This window comes from Rhagoletis zephyria, unplaced genomic scaffold (genome assembly GCF_001687245.7).
Source record: "Rhagoletis zephyria isolate East Lansing unplaced genomic scaffold, Rhagoletis_zephyria_1.1 Rzeph_scaffold_00401, whole genome shotgun sequence".
Classification (NCBI taxonomy): Eukaryota; Metazoa; Arthropoda; class Insecta; order Diptera; family Tephritidae; genus Rhagoletis; species Rhagoletis zephyria.
Window position 1 is genome coordinate 178,385 of NW_016157485.1, and position 12,528 is coordinate 190,912.

Sequence of the window (12,528 nt, forward strand, 5' to 3'; positions counted from 1 at the left end):
TCGGGGAATGCCAGCTTAACCAAAGTTATTAACCCTTTCAGAACCCAGCGAGGAAATTGTGTGAAGATGTTTAAAATTTTCTGTTTTATTTTCAATGTCCCTCATTATAAGCTTTTACATATTACGTTTCAACTGTGTGTCATCAAATCTTGCAATCAAATTTTAACCAACTTCCCAATGAGCTCGATACTTGAAACTTTAAATTTAACTCAGAACACGATGGCAACGCAATATGAAATATGAATTAGTCCTCTAGGTGGCGCACGTGTCGAGATATTTGGAGACCCCGTACTTATGGGCCGCTTTAGTACATATTTAAAATGTGTATTTCCCACATGAAAAAGGATAAGTCCACTATAAGTTTAGTATTAGTATTAGTTTAGTATTACTTAAATGGAAGGAAATAACTCTACAAAAAATTTAACCGTCGTGAGGTGCGGGGTGGACTTTAATTTTTTTATTAACCACTAATAAAAGCTTGTCTTTAAAATTTGTTTTAAATAACTTGTTTTTATTTAGCATTATGATAATTTCAGAAATAAATATTTTACCAGAACTAGAAAAATTTTCCAAAAATTAGAACACAAAATTTTAGAAAAAGATTAATTTGTTTTTTTTTTTGTTATTTTACGGCCTTATAGCAATTATATTCAACAATTGAGCTCGAGGCCGTTTTTATAATTGTTATAGGGCCATAAAATAACAAAAAACAAAACAAATAACTTAAGGACGAGCACACCTAAAAGTCAAACACTCTAAAAAATAGAATTATTAACAAAAACCAACAACCACATGATCAAGTGTAAATCGTAGCGGAATAGCTGCGCTGGATTGAGTTGGCTTAGCAAATAAAAAAGTGGGAAAAAAGCAACGATAATTTACAAGGCTAACTTAGCACAGTGCGTAGGCAACTGGCTGAGTCAGTGGGATCATCGGTTCGAATCCTACTGAAAGAAGTCTGATGAGGAAACGTGGTGATTTCCGAAATAGCTATCACTTCTACCATTTTTTCAAATTAGTTTTTTATTAAAAACGGCCTCGAGCTCAATAAAAATTGTTGAAAAAGCCTAATTTAGAAAAAAAAAGTTTATAAATAAAACGTTAGTTTTAATGAAAAAGTAATATTTAGAAAAAAATTTTTAAGTTTGTTTTTAGAAAAAATATTAGAAAAATGGATAATTTTTAGAAATACGTAACTTTTAAAACAGATTAGTTTTTAGTGTTGCTTTTCCACAATAGTTTTTATTACAAACGACCTCAAGCTCAATAAAAATTGTTAATAAAAAAAATCTTAAAAAAATAAATTTTTTTTTAAGAAAAAATGTTTTTGCCTTTAATAGAATAAAATTTCATAAGAAAAAATCTTTTTTGGGGAAAAATGTATGGAGGAAAAATTTGAACGAAATTAAAACCACAAAAAGTTTTTTTTAGCATATGTATTTTAGAAAAATTCATATATTTTTTTAGACTTATGCTGGATTTCCACTAGGCATGAAATGGCAGAAATTTTAATGACAAACTTGGGAATTAAAAATTATTATTTATTGTCAATACTTAAACAAAAATAGTCATTTCCACACGGCCTTTTTTAAATGCCTCCAATTGTTTGCCTAGTGGAGATTCGGCATTACAGTCCAGAAGGGAAGCTAAGTCGAAAAGAATAAAAATATAAAATAAGAAAAATTCTAGGAGCTATTTCTTAGTACTTAACTCAGAAAATACGTTTTTTTTGATTATGGACTATTTTATTCTTACAGCAAATGAGCGATATGTAAAAGTATGTATGGATGTGCAATACCACTTTTATAGACATGCCACAACTTTTCACTATTAATTCATTAACTCTTGACCCTACTTTTCTAATGGCTTATATCTCTTGTTTTTTTTTTCATTTACAGATCACGCCGGTGAACTTGGTTGGGCGTTCACCTTAATCATAGTTTCAATCATATCAGCTCTTATAGGTGCTATTGTAATGGTCATAGTTCTAAGGTGTAGAAGGTGAGTCAAACATATTTCTACATAACAAAGATATGAAATTTAGTATACACTCATACTCATATATTATTTGAGCTACTCAAAACTAACAAAACAACAGCAATAGAAGTTAATTAAGACACAAAACGAAAGACTTAAATGACAAACTCGTCAACAGGTAAGCACAATTTTTTTTTTCAACATATAGTTAAATACATATATGTATATCACCGTAAAAATAGCAGCCGAAGGAAGCATCATGATATTCACCTAAAAAAAGATAGTAATAACAAATGACCAACAAAACAGGCAGCCAACCAGTAAGTCAATTAGTCAGCTGATATTTGACTTTGCGCGCACATTAAACCTGCCATACATACACACAAACATACATACATATGTACATGCATCCAGTGATATCTAAGTGTGTTGTACATAATTATATTGTCGGCTTTAGTTATGTGCTAATAATGGAAATGAAATTAACACGAGTGTTGTACATAGATAGTAAGTAGGTACTGTTGTTGTATGCGCATCAGTGCCACCGTTGAATGAGATGTTAATTGGTGCGGCGGCGGCGGCGCGCATGACAGCCAAACGGGAATGCAAACAGCAATAAAAGCGCTGATGAATACATTTTGAATTATGAATGCGAACATGCCGAGGAGGAGAGCAAAGTGTGGGGCAAGTGAGGCATGCGGTTGGGGAAGGCATTTTTCAGTTATAAAATAACTTTATACATATTTGTATTTGTATTTGTTATTTGAACCGGCGCTTAAGCGCTTTGATAGAGTTAATTTTAAAGGTTTTGTAGCTATTTATTTTTTTCTGTTTTTGTTTTTTTTTGCTTTTGAATGCCATCAAATTAAGTCACGAATATCTCAGTTAACGGACCACCGTTTTTTGTTTTTTAACGGCACTTTGATGTATATTAAAGGTTTCATAAACGATTTGAGGCATGCAACCGTTGGAAAAATCGTGCGTTTAACTAGGTTTATTGTCAATTCGCTAGTGAATTCCTTTTATTTAGATTGTGCACAATATAAGTTTAATTACGCTTACATTATTGTCGATTTCTGTGTATTCAAATTTGAAAAGTGCTCTCAAAAAAAAAAAGTCTAACCCATAACTCATTTGCCGCCTTAATGTTTTACCAAAAGTCCATTCATCATTGCTGTCCCATGTGTTTTATGCAACATTTGCCTCGCTTATGTGGGTGGCAAATATCCCTTCACATTCTTTTTTTTAGCCTTATTGCATATTTTATTTTTCCGTAATTATGCAATTACTGCTCAATTAAAATGTCAGTATGGCCATTAGTGGGCATTGTAAGTCGATACAAGAAATTTAAATTGATTTAAATTGCTCGAAGCTTGACAAATTGCTAGCTGCATAAACTTAAAATTTAAGACTTAAATTACAACATAGTCTTTTTTTTTAAATGACCATAAAGTAAAGTGTCTGCATCGAATTTTAAGTTCTTTAGCGTACAAAATTAAGCGCATCTAATGCGCAGACGTGTATTGGAAAATGTAATAAACTCCTTGAAAATGCCATTGTTGGAAACAAAAATAAAAATTTGATTCAATAGGTATGTATATTTTAACTATAATGAAAGAACAAGTCTCTCGTACGTGGGCAGCAAAAAAAGTTTGAGTCACAATATTAATAGCTGCCAAGCAGTGTCGTCACTCGTGGGGGTAGGCTCGTAAAATTAAGTTTACCAAAATTTTTTTCCTGCCGATTGATTCTTCTTACGGCACGAGGTTACTTTAGGCGAAATGGTTGCACCGAATAGGGGCACTCTGGCCCACTGTCACCGATCCTTCGCTGTGCGTCGAGAACAAAATTTCGCATTCGGTAGCTGTCTGTTCGCGAGAGCTCCTCAGCGCCAGTTAATAGTAAGTGCGATCTAAGGTGTTTAGACTGTAGCCTCGCAAAAACTGAACAGTTTAAGATAAAGTTTTGGGACGACTCAACCTCACTAAGCAGCTTTTATGGTGCGAAAGCGGGGGAAAAATACCCAACGGCCAGTACCCTGTCAATACAACCACCAGTATTTACAGCTTCGGTTTTATGAACCCAACAAGATCTCTTGGCCGCCTGCGATTCACCATCGGCAAGAAGGACCGTGACGTTGCATATGGTCATATTCTCGCCTAGCTGGCACGAGGCCTGCCAGTCAAATAATGGTCCACTGTTAGCTAAAGATACCTGCACTCTCTGGTTTTTTAACTGTGAGATGAACTCGTGGGTTTCTTTCCTGGTCAACTCATCCACAGCACAGTTTGGAGGTAACGCATTCCCCTACTAGCCTTGGCTTTTAGAGTAGATGTTTACTTCCAATTCCACACAATCGACTGTTTCCTTAATACTACAGTGATCTGGCAACCGAAATTCGAGATTAATAGAGCGCTCCATCCATACCGTTGTGCCATCATCGCTCTCACTTTTCGTTCTGACAAAGATTGTTTCTTTCGATTGATGACAATTTACTGTGGTTTTAATCAATTAGAGGCAATGCTCTATTTCCAATAAATGTAAGTATGGAAAGAGTATGGTGTTCCAAATTTTGTGTTCTGATATTCAGATAATTATGAAGGAATTTGTTTCTCCCAAATGCTTCATCAATCGTTTCCGTTATTGTTTGGCCAATAAAACTTCACGGGCTCCCAAGTCAATATAAGCAGCTGCAGGAATGACAGATAACAAAAAAAAAACTGAGTTTTTGATGCACATATTTAAACTGAGAAAAATCCATGCAACGCCTAAACTTGATAACGATATTTGAGTTGGTTTAAAGTTGGAATAGACGATCCTCAGAAAAGCTATCACGACACAATAAACAAATAACGCCAACTACATGTCGAACTATCACACTATGCCATATACATATTCGACTAGAGGGTTTTTGAAGCTCACTTCTTCTCGGGCCAAGGGTATATTCAGTTTTCTCTAGGCATAGATCGTCCAAAAAACATTCCCTTTAGAACCCAAGCAGCTGCTCCCGAAAGACCCCCGACCCGTCTTTGCACTACCGAAAGTTCGTTGAATTATTTGGGGCAGAATTTCTCTTCAAAAGTTAACAGTGTGCCAGTTGAGTAAGCCCTCGAGTATAGACCGCACTTGTGGACAATGGATCCCTCGGAACTCAAAGCGTTGAGTAGATGTCTCTTTTCCCACTACGAGTGGGAACTTAACAAGATCGTACTGGGTATCTATAAGTCCGAGATAAGAAAAATAAAAGCGATTAATGGTGGAAATTTTGCTAATACGTGGAAGGAAACTGCTCCCCTTGGGATACTTGAAAAATCCACCAGCGGAGGGGAATCGCTTAAGCTTCTCCTCGACGTTCATTTTCCGTGTACCGTTCGTAGAGTGGTGAACTGCCTTTGGTAAACTGCTAGATAAGCGCCTACTGCTTTGGGTGATTAATTCTTTTAATCCTAGACTGTAACTGTAAAATCATAATTTATCTAAACGTTAAAAATGGATTTATATTTTTTCGATCAAATTTAGCTGTTATTTAATCATTTTTATATTTGCGATCATATTGTAACTGTTATTTTTAGGTTTTTTTTTTAGATTATGAAAGATTTAAATCGTTCATAAAAACCCCGTCTCCATTATAGCGGTTAAAATTTATTGAAAAATAAGAATCCAAATTTAACGACTATTCTTGATTGAAAAAATATAGATTTTCCAATTATTTAAAAGTGATATTTAACAGTTATTTTCGGTCCCTGATTTTAAGTGTTGTGGAGGTTTCATGTCGCTGGTTCACTCCCATCTTTGCCAGCTGCGTAGACCCAGGGGTTTATCCGAGCACTTGAAGGTCTGTGAGGGTCACATTTATTCCCAAGGCGGAAAAAGCTCTCATGCGTATCCGAAGGATTTCAAACCAATCAGCCTCCCTTGAGGGATTAATTTAGCTATATATACAAAATAGGTTTCCTCAGGAACGATAACGACTCTGCTTTTCATATTAAACTAAAATGAATGCATTAAAGAAAAATGCTATGACGGAATAAAATCTCTTGGCCTTGAAATGGCCATTACATTATTGAGTTATCCCCAGATGCCGATATTTGGCATACAGCTCTGTGTGTAGCCGTGCCCTTTATTTGCTGATCGATCAAAAGAAGAACCATTTTGCGAGCAGTGTTTAGCCATTCCTTGCCACAGTAGAGACTAAAGCTATGCAGTTGACAGTTTCGGCATTTTAAAACTCTCAAATAAATCGATGTCTACGGTGACAACGCAGTCGCCCCCTTCCTTTACTAATTTCCGCATAAGCCCATGAAAAAATGCACAAAAAATTCAGTCATTTTCAAGCATCACAACAAAGTGTAGTATTAAGCGTCAAAGACGGCGGCAGTAATGGCACTGACTTGAACAAGAGGAAGCATATAATTTTTGTATATATATATGCATATCCAACAACAGCTTAAAAGCGAACCAAGAACAGCAGTGAAACTCCTACAAACAAATTTTGCTTGTACATATATATTTTTATTTTTGCGTAAAAACATCAAGCTGGCGCTGCAAATTAATGTCACCTTGGTTCGGTAAGCGTGGGACGGCTGTGATTGGCCATGTCACAGCAGAAAATTGTCAAACCTATGCTGATAAAAAACACACCCGCTTATATTCTCATGCCATTTTGCATTCAATTTGTATGTAAAAATTGTTGGAATATTTTTTTTTTTCGTCTACCTTTGTCATACGTTTACAAGCATACTCGTATTTAAAGCGTTAAATTAGCAAAAATTTAATAACGCGCATTCAGGAGTGTATTAAAATGCATTAAAGTGTATTAAAATAACAACAAAAGCACAACTTTGTAACCACTCACCGGCGTAGTGCGCTGCGACAACCAATTATAATGTCATGTCATTTTTTTCTTCTAGTGTTGTACAGCGCATTTAATACACTGCAAGAAATTTGGTTAAATAAAACACCGAAACATATTTCTACTGGTTTGTTGTTGAAACTTTTGTAGATTTTGGTTTGGTTTCTCGATCGCTCGAAAAGGTCGTATGAGAGTACCGTTCCTTCTTCTTTTAATTTTGGTTCAAGTTTGACCTGCAAAATTCTAAACAACACTTGAGACGAATAAGATCTACTTATGAATTTTTTTTGACTTCCGCGATTTTCAAAAATCTCAAGTTTTTTTCAAATTTTTTGTCTAAATTGCTTTAAACAGAAACTCCCTGGGAGGTTTCATCTCATTTCCCTTTCCTCCTATTATGAATAAAAATTCCCGGTGGATTTTTTATATTAAATGGCTTAGTTGTGCTGTCAAAAAAGTGTCAAACAGCTCTTGCGAAGTTCGAAGTTTCTCCTCTCAAAATTGTCGAGGAAAATGCTACTCCCTGGTAGTTAGTTATTGGAGGATTTCTTTCTCGGGAGTATTCAGAATTGGGCTGTATGTATATAATAAGGGTATTGATTAAATTTGTTTTTTTTTCTTATAGAAGTTTTCATTTGATTTTTTTTTTTGTCAGTGTATGTGCATATTTTCGCTTCAGCTGTACAACATTTGCCACATCTCAGTCTTTCTCAAGTGTTGCTTGTTGCTTTAATTGCGAATAATGACCAATAAAGTCGTCGCTTTCAAGCGTGAAGTGCTTAACACAACAGCAAACAGACAACAACAAACATTAATAACAACACTCCTAATTAGAATAAGAGTATATAAAGTAAATGTTACAACAAACACCTGTACCTTCGAGCAAATCTTTTCTAACTGAAACTGTAAAAGTTGCCTACAAATGCAAATAATTGACCAGTAGGCAATGTGCATTTGAATATTGGTGTTATTTGTACAAAATACAGTACTGCACCGATAAGTTCGGTTAAGCGAAAATATGGCAACAATGCATACACCAACTTTCCTAAGGAAATGCGTACTACATAGCCTCAATTCGGCAAGACAGCATCAGAATTGCCGTTATTGGATTTTTTCTACCAAAATTTGTCGATTTTTTTCTCTTAGTAGGTTAATAACACCGGCACACAAAAAATTAGTGGTTTGTGCTTTTAACCAGACACATCTATCGACATGTATTTCGACCCGCTGAATCCGAATCTGAGCTTCGTTTGACTCGTACAACCTCAAAATTTCGAGTAAATTGCGAAATTGCGAATATTTTGCCATTCACAATTTTCGCAATTAACTCGCCGTCGTCACCACAGGAAAGTGCTTCAACTCAATCAGGGCTAAGACTAAAGGCAGCAGGAATGTTTACTCGGAGGACTCTTGGCCGAAGAAATATTAGAGAAATAGACGACAGCACTGACTACGTCAATCCTCGCGTTAGCCTTAGGGTAGGACCAAGAGTAGTAATAGAACAAGAGGAGTTGTAGAAAGAACTAAGGTCCAATCGCCATACTTACAACCTTTATACAGATCGGTCAAAGATGAAAGAAAGAGTGGGGGCTACAATTTTCTGAGCTGAGCTTAAACTCCAGTAGTCATACAGTCTCTCAGACTACTGCTACTAGCCAGGCTGCTGTTAAAGCAATAACGGCTGTGAAGACTAACTGTCAGTCTGTGTACAGTAGTGTAAGACTAGGAAAGTTCAACTTTGCATGCCTAGACAAGTCAATATCCACTGGGTAACGGGACACAAATATATATAGATGGGAAAGAGCAGGCTGATATGTTGACTAAAACCGGCGCAAGCTTGCCATCAGTACCCTTCTATAAGCCACCAAAAAAATAAAGTTAGACTCAGCACTTACGCACATATACTGAACGCGACCTCCAAGTGGTATGCGCTTACATGTAGCAAGGTCGCCAAATATTTGTCCGTTCATGCACTCATCAAACAACCAAATACCTGCTATCACTCCAAAGAGAAGACTTCAAAATAGTTGCAAGAATACTTACGGGACACTTTCCAGCATCACCTCATGCGGCCAATCTAAGGCTAACCAGCAAGATGCTTATACAGTGTGCAATATGGACGCTGTTAAGGGGACTTTGAAACACGGCCAACGCCACTGCCCAGCTCTTAGTAGAAGCCGGCTAAACAGTGCATTATAAGTAGAATTTAGAATTCTCGCCTCTTTGCCAGTCCCTGGCAACACCTTGGGCCAGTTTTTAGTCTATGTAATGAACCTATTTGTTCAGCCAACCGTATCTAATCTTCAAGTCAGATAGAACGAGTAGTCGTAGTCTACATACTTCGTTCATGGGATTAAAATGAAATTGAAAGCACCATTAGCCATTAATGAACAATAAAGCCTTCAAGATACATTGTTATCATAAAGGACTATTTGAAACCTTCGTTAGATGCTCTCTTTCTGCGTTACTCTCACGAAGCACGAGAACAAGAAAAGTCATAGAGATAAGACAGAATTGAAAGGGACAGCCTTAGACACGTGGGGAAAAATTAAATTACGGTTCAAAATTGCCAAACTCTTATCGATTCGTTACCGGAAATTACTTCAGCTATTAGAAGAGCCTGGGGATGAGCCCGCTATATATTGAAAAAAGTTTTAGGTGTCCTTTAAATTATTCTACCATTCTGAAAACGCTTTTTTGTGAATTAATATGTTTTAACTACATAAAACTGTTTTTCATTAATTGTGTTACTCATACGCCACGTTGCACAAATATCCTTTTTTGAGAATTTGTACTAATTCAAAATATTTTTACATAAATTATTTTATATTGGGTTGCTTTTGACATTTTATATTAAATGTTAAGTATTTTTGCTTATTTATTTATATACCACACTCGACGGAAATGACAAACCTACGAGTGTATTTCTGCCACGAAAAGGCTTCTCCTTAAAACTAATTGCCATTCGGAGGCGGCTTAAAATTTTAGGTGCTTCATTTGTATTATACCTAAAGACGCGTACAAAAAACAAAACTGTGAGCTTCAAATATTTATTTATTACTACATTTGTTTGCATCCAAGTTCCAAAGCGATATGGTACCAGGCGGATAAATTTTCTTATAGTGGGTGTATAACGAACATCCTCTCTTTTTATTTCACCAAAAAAAAAATATATATTTTTTTTTTAAGGAAAATTCTAGACCATTTTTGTTTTTTTGCAGAAAATAACCGGTAATTTTTATATTTATTTATTACGATTTTACAAATAACCTAATTTAAAAAATAAATGTACTTTTGCATTTGGAAGTTCCAATAATGGTTTGGTAAATTGTCGAAAAACTCCTAATGTTCTGGAAAAGGTCTCAAAAAGTTCCGTAAAATTCCGAAAAATCACCGAAACATCACCAAGAAAATATCCAAGAAAAATCGAAAATTTCCGAAAGGTTTTAAAAACTTAAAATAAAAACAACCTGAAAAGTCCAAAAAACTTCGAAAAAGTTTCGAAAAATAAAACGCGAAATATCCAGAAAACGCGAAATCATCGGGAAGAGAAACGTATTCATCCTTAATTAATCTGAAAAACTTCTGAAAAGTAAGATACGAAAAACTCCGATAAGTTCCAAAAAAAATTTAGGGAAAATTTTTAAATATTCACCAAGGCTTTTTTTCTGCTCAAACAAAATAGAACATGCTCCGAGCAAAAGGGTTCATGAGTAGCATTTCCACTTCGACATACCCGTTATCGAAGCGACACTGTATATAGCCATGCCTAGGTTACCACACTCACATTAGTATGGTATGCATTATTACATGTGAATATGTGAACACTTGTGGCCTCGGATTACGCGCATTTCAAAATGCATACATGCAGAAAACATACCTAACCATGTATGCCTTTGGACACTTGTTGCCTATTACCGTAGTTATGTAGTTTAACTAATGTATTTTTTTTTGGTTTGTTCCTGTTACGTGTAGTTCTTTAGCAACGCTCACGTCACAGTGAGTGAGACAATTTGACGCTGGTAAGCAATAGTCGTGTTTTGGACTATTATTGTTGCAACAATTGTAGTTTTAGAAGTGTTGCTGTAGTTGTTGCAACATATGATACCCGGTTCTTGACGGCGTTATTGCTGCACTTATTTTATTTTTATTTTGTTGTTGTTGTTGTTGTTGAGTGTCGTGTGACATGTTAAGCGCCAAATTAGTCGCAATTACAATGCAATTTCAGTTTAAACACTTTTCGAATATTTATTTGTCGAGCAAGCGTGTGCGCTGTGCTCGTCTACTACATGTTTGCGCGCATACTGATATATGTACTTATGTATATTGTATGAAAGTACATATGTACATATGCGGTATGGGATAAATTTGCAGTAGACTGTTCATTCGTAATCGGCTTTTAATATCATCATTTTTCATATTTGCACATAGTTACCTAAACTAATTTCTGCACGTATAGTGCTTATCATAACTATACGACACTCACATATTGACAATTTTATTATTTTTTTATTTCAATTAGTTTTATAAAATATATAGTTTGTTCTCAAGAATTTTACTTCATGGAAGATGGTATAAAGCTCTGAATACTTTTTAGCTGCAAGGCAATTAACTTCGAAAGAGTTCCAACAGTCCGGGACTATTAGCCTGGCACGCATTTAGAATCTCGCGTCCAGCGGTTGTTATACGTGGCGCTGGACTTCGTTCTTCAGCTCATAAAGATGCCTTCTCGCAAAACCGGGTGAGGCCTCTGCATCAAGCAAGTGTCTTTTCCGGTGCCCACACCTTTAGCATCCTACTAGAAATTGCCGACTGAGCATAATGTTGTGATTTGGGCATCACCGTGTTTGTGATGACATGAGAAGGCATCCCGCCGCCGTCCAGAGTGCTATATTGTGGCATGTCTGAAGCTTCCTTTACTGCGTCAGACTTACCCCCGGAAACCCAACCAGGCGCTGCATAGTTTTGAATCAGCCGCCCAATTTCATTGTATGTTGGGCTTGTCTTTGCCCCAAGTGCTGCCGCAGAGCGATTTGAGGGCTTTGTTGCGGCTCTGTACTTTTTTGGCAAATGCGGTTGTACACGAGGAGAAAGAGAGCAGGATGTCGAAGGTTGTTCTGCAAATATTGCGACGTCTTTTTTCTGGATAATAAAAATGTTTGCTGAGGATTTCGTAGTGGAAAGGGTTAGGCTCATTGCAGTGAAGAAGTGAGAATGGTAACCTTTTAATTTTAAACACGGGCCATCAATTCAATTTCCGGACATCACTAGGGGAGGACACCACCCTGTGGAACCCCTTACTTCATATTCCTAGATTACCCTGGCAGTGTGACACTAAGCCCACCAAGCCTCCTACCTTCGATATGCTCCGGCTTAAACCAACCAGTGTTTGTCTGAACACCTATTGATGGATGTTCGCACCACTTCTGTGTTGTTTGTTTCTAAGTTGAATAGCAACTCTCGAAAACAAATCATTGTCACTTATTTGGACAGAAACAACAGCAGATTACTTCTGGTTCCTTATGCTTGCGTCCTTGCGTCCTACATGCACACTATTGTAGAGCAGCTTCATCGCTTAGGCAGTTGAATGTTTCACTTTACTGCTTGCGAAAGGTCCACAACGACTCGGTAGACAAAAAGACTTCGCCAGAAATATAAAATTTATTAGAGTTTAACAACCCATTTCCAAAAAGAGCTTA

General features: G+C 36.3%; 1 protein-coding gene across 2 annotated transcripts in view; it reads left to right on the plus strand.

The window, feature by feature from the left end:
* Nucleotides 1-12,528, plus strand: part of LOC108359503 (uncharacterized) — a 175,599-nt gene that overhangs the window by 108,934 nt on the left and 54,137 nt on the right. For both annotated transcript variants that reach the window (XM_017611401.1, XM_017611402.1), the window contains exon 2: nt 1,899-2,001. In XM_017611401.1, the coding sequence (XP_017466890.1) occupies nt 1,899-2,001 (103 nt within the window). The remainder of the gene's footprint in view (nt 1-1,898; nt 2,002-12,528) is intronic.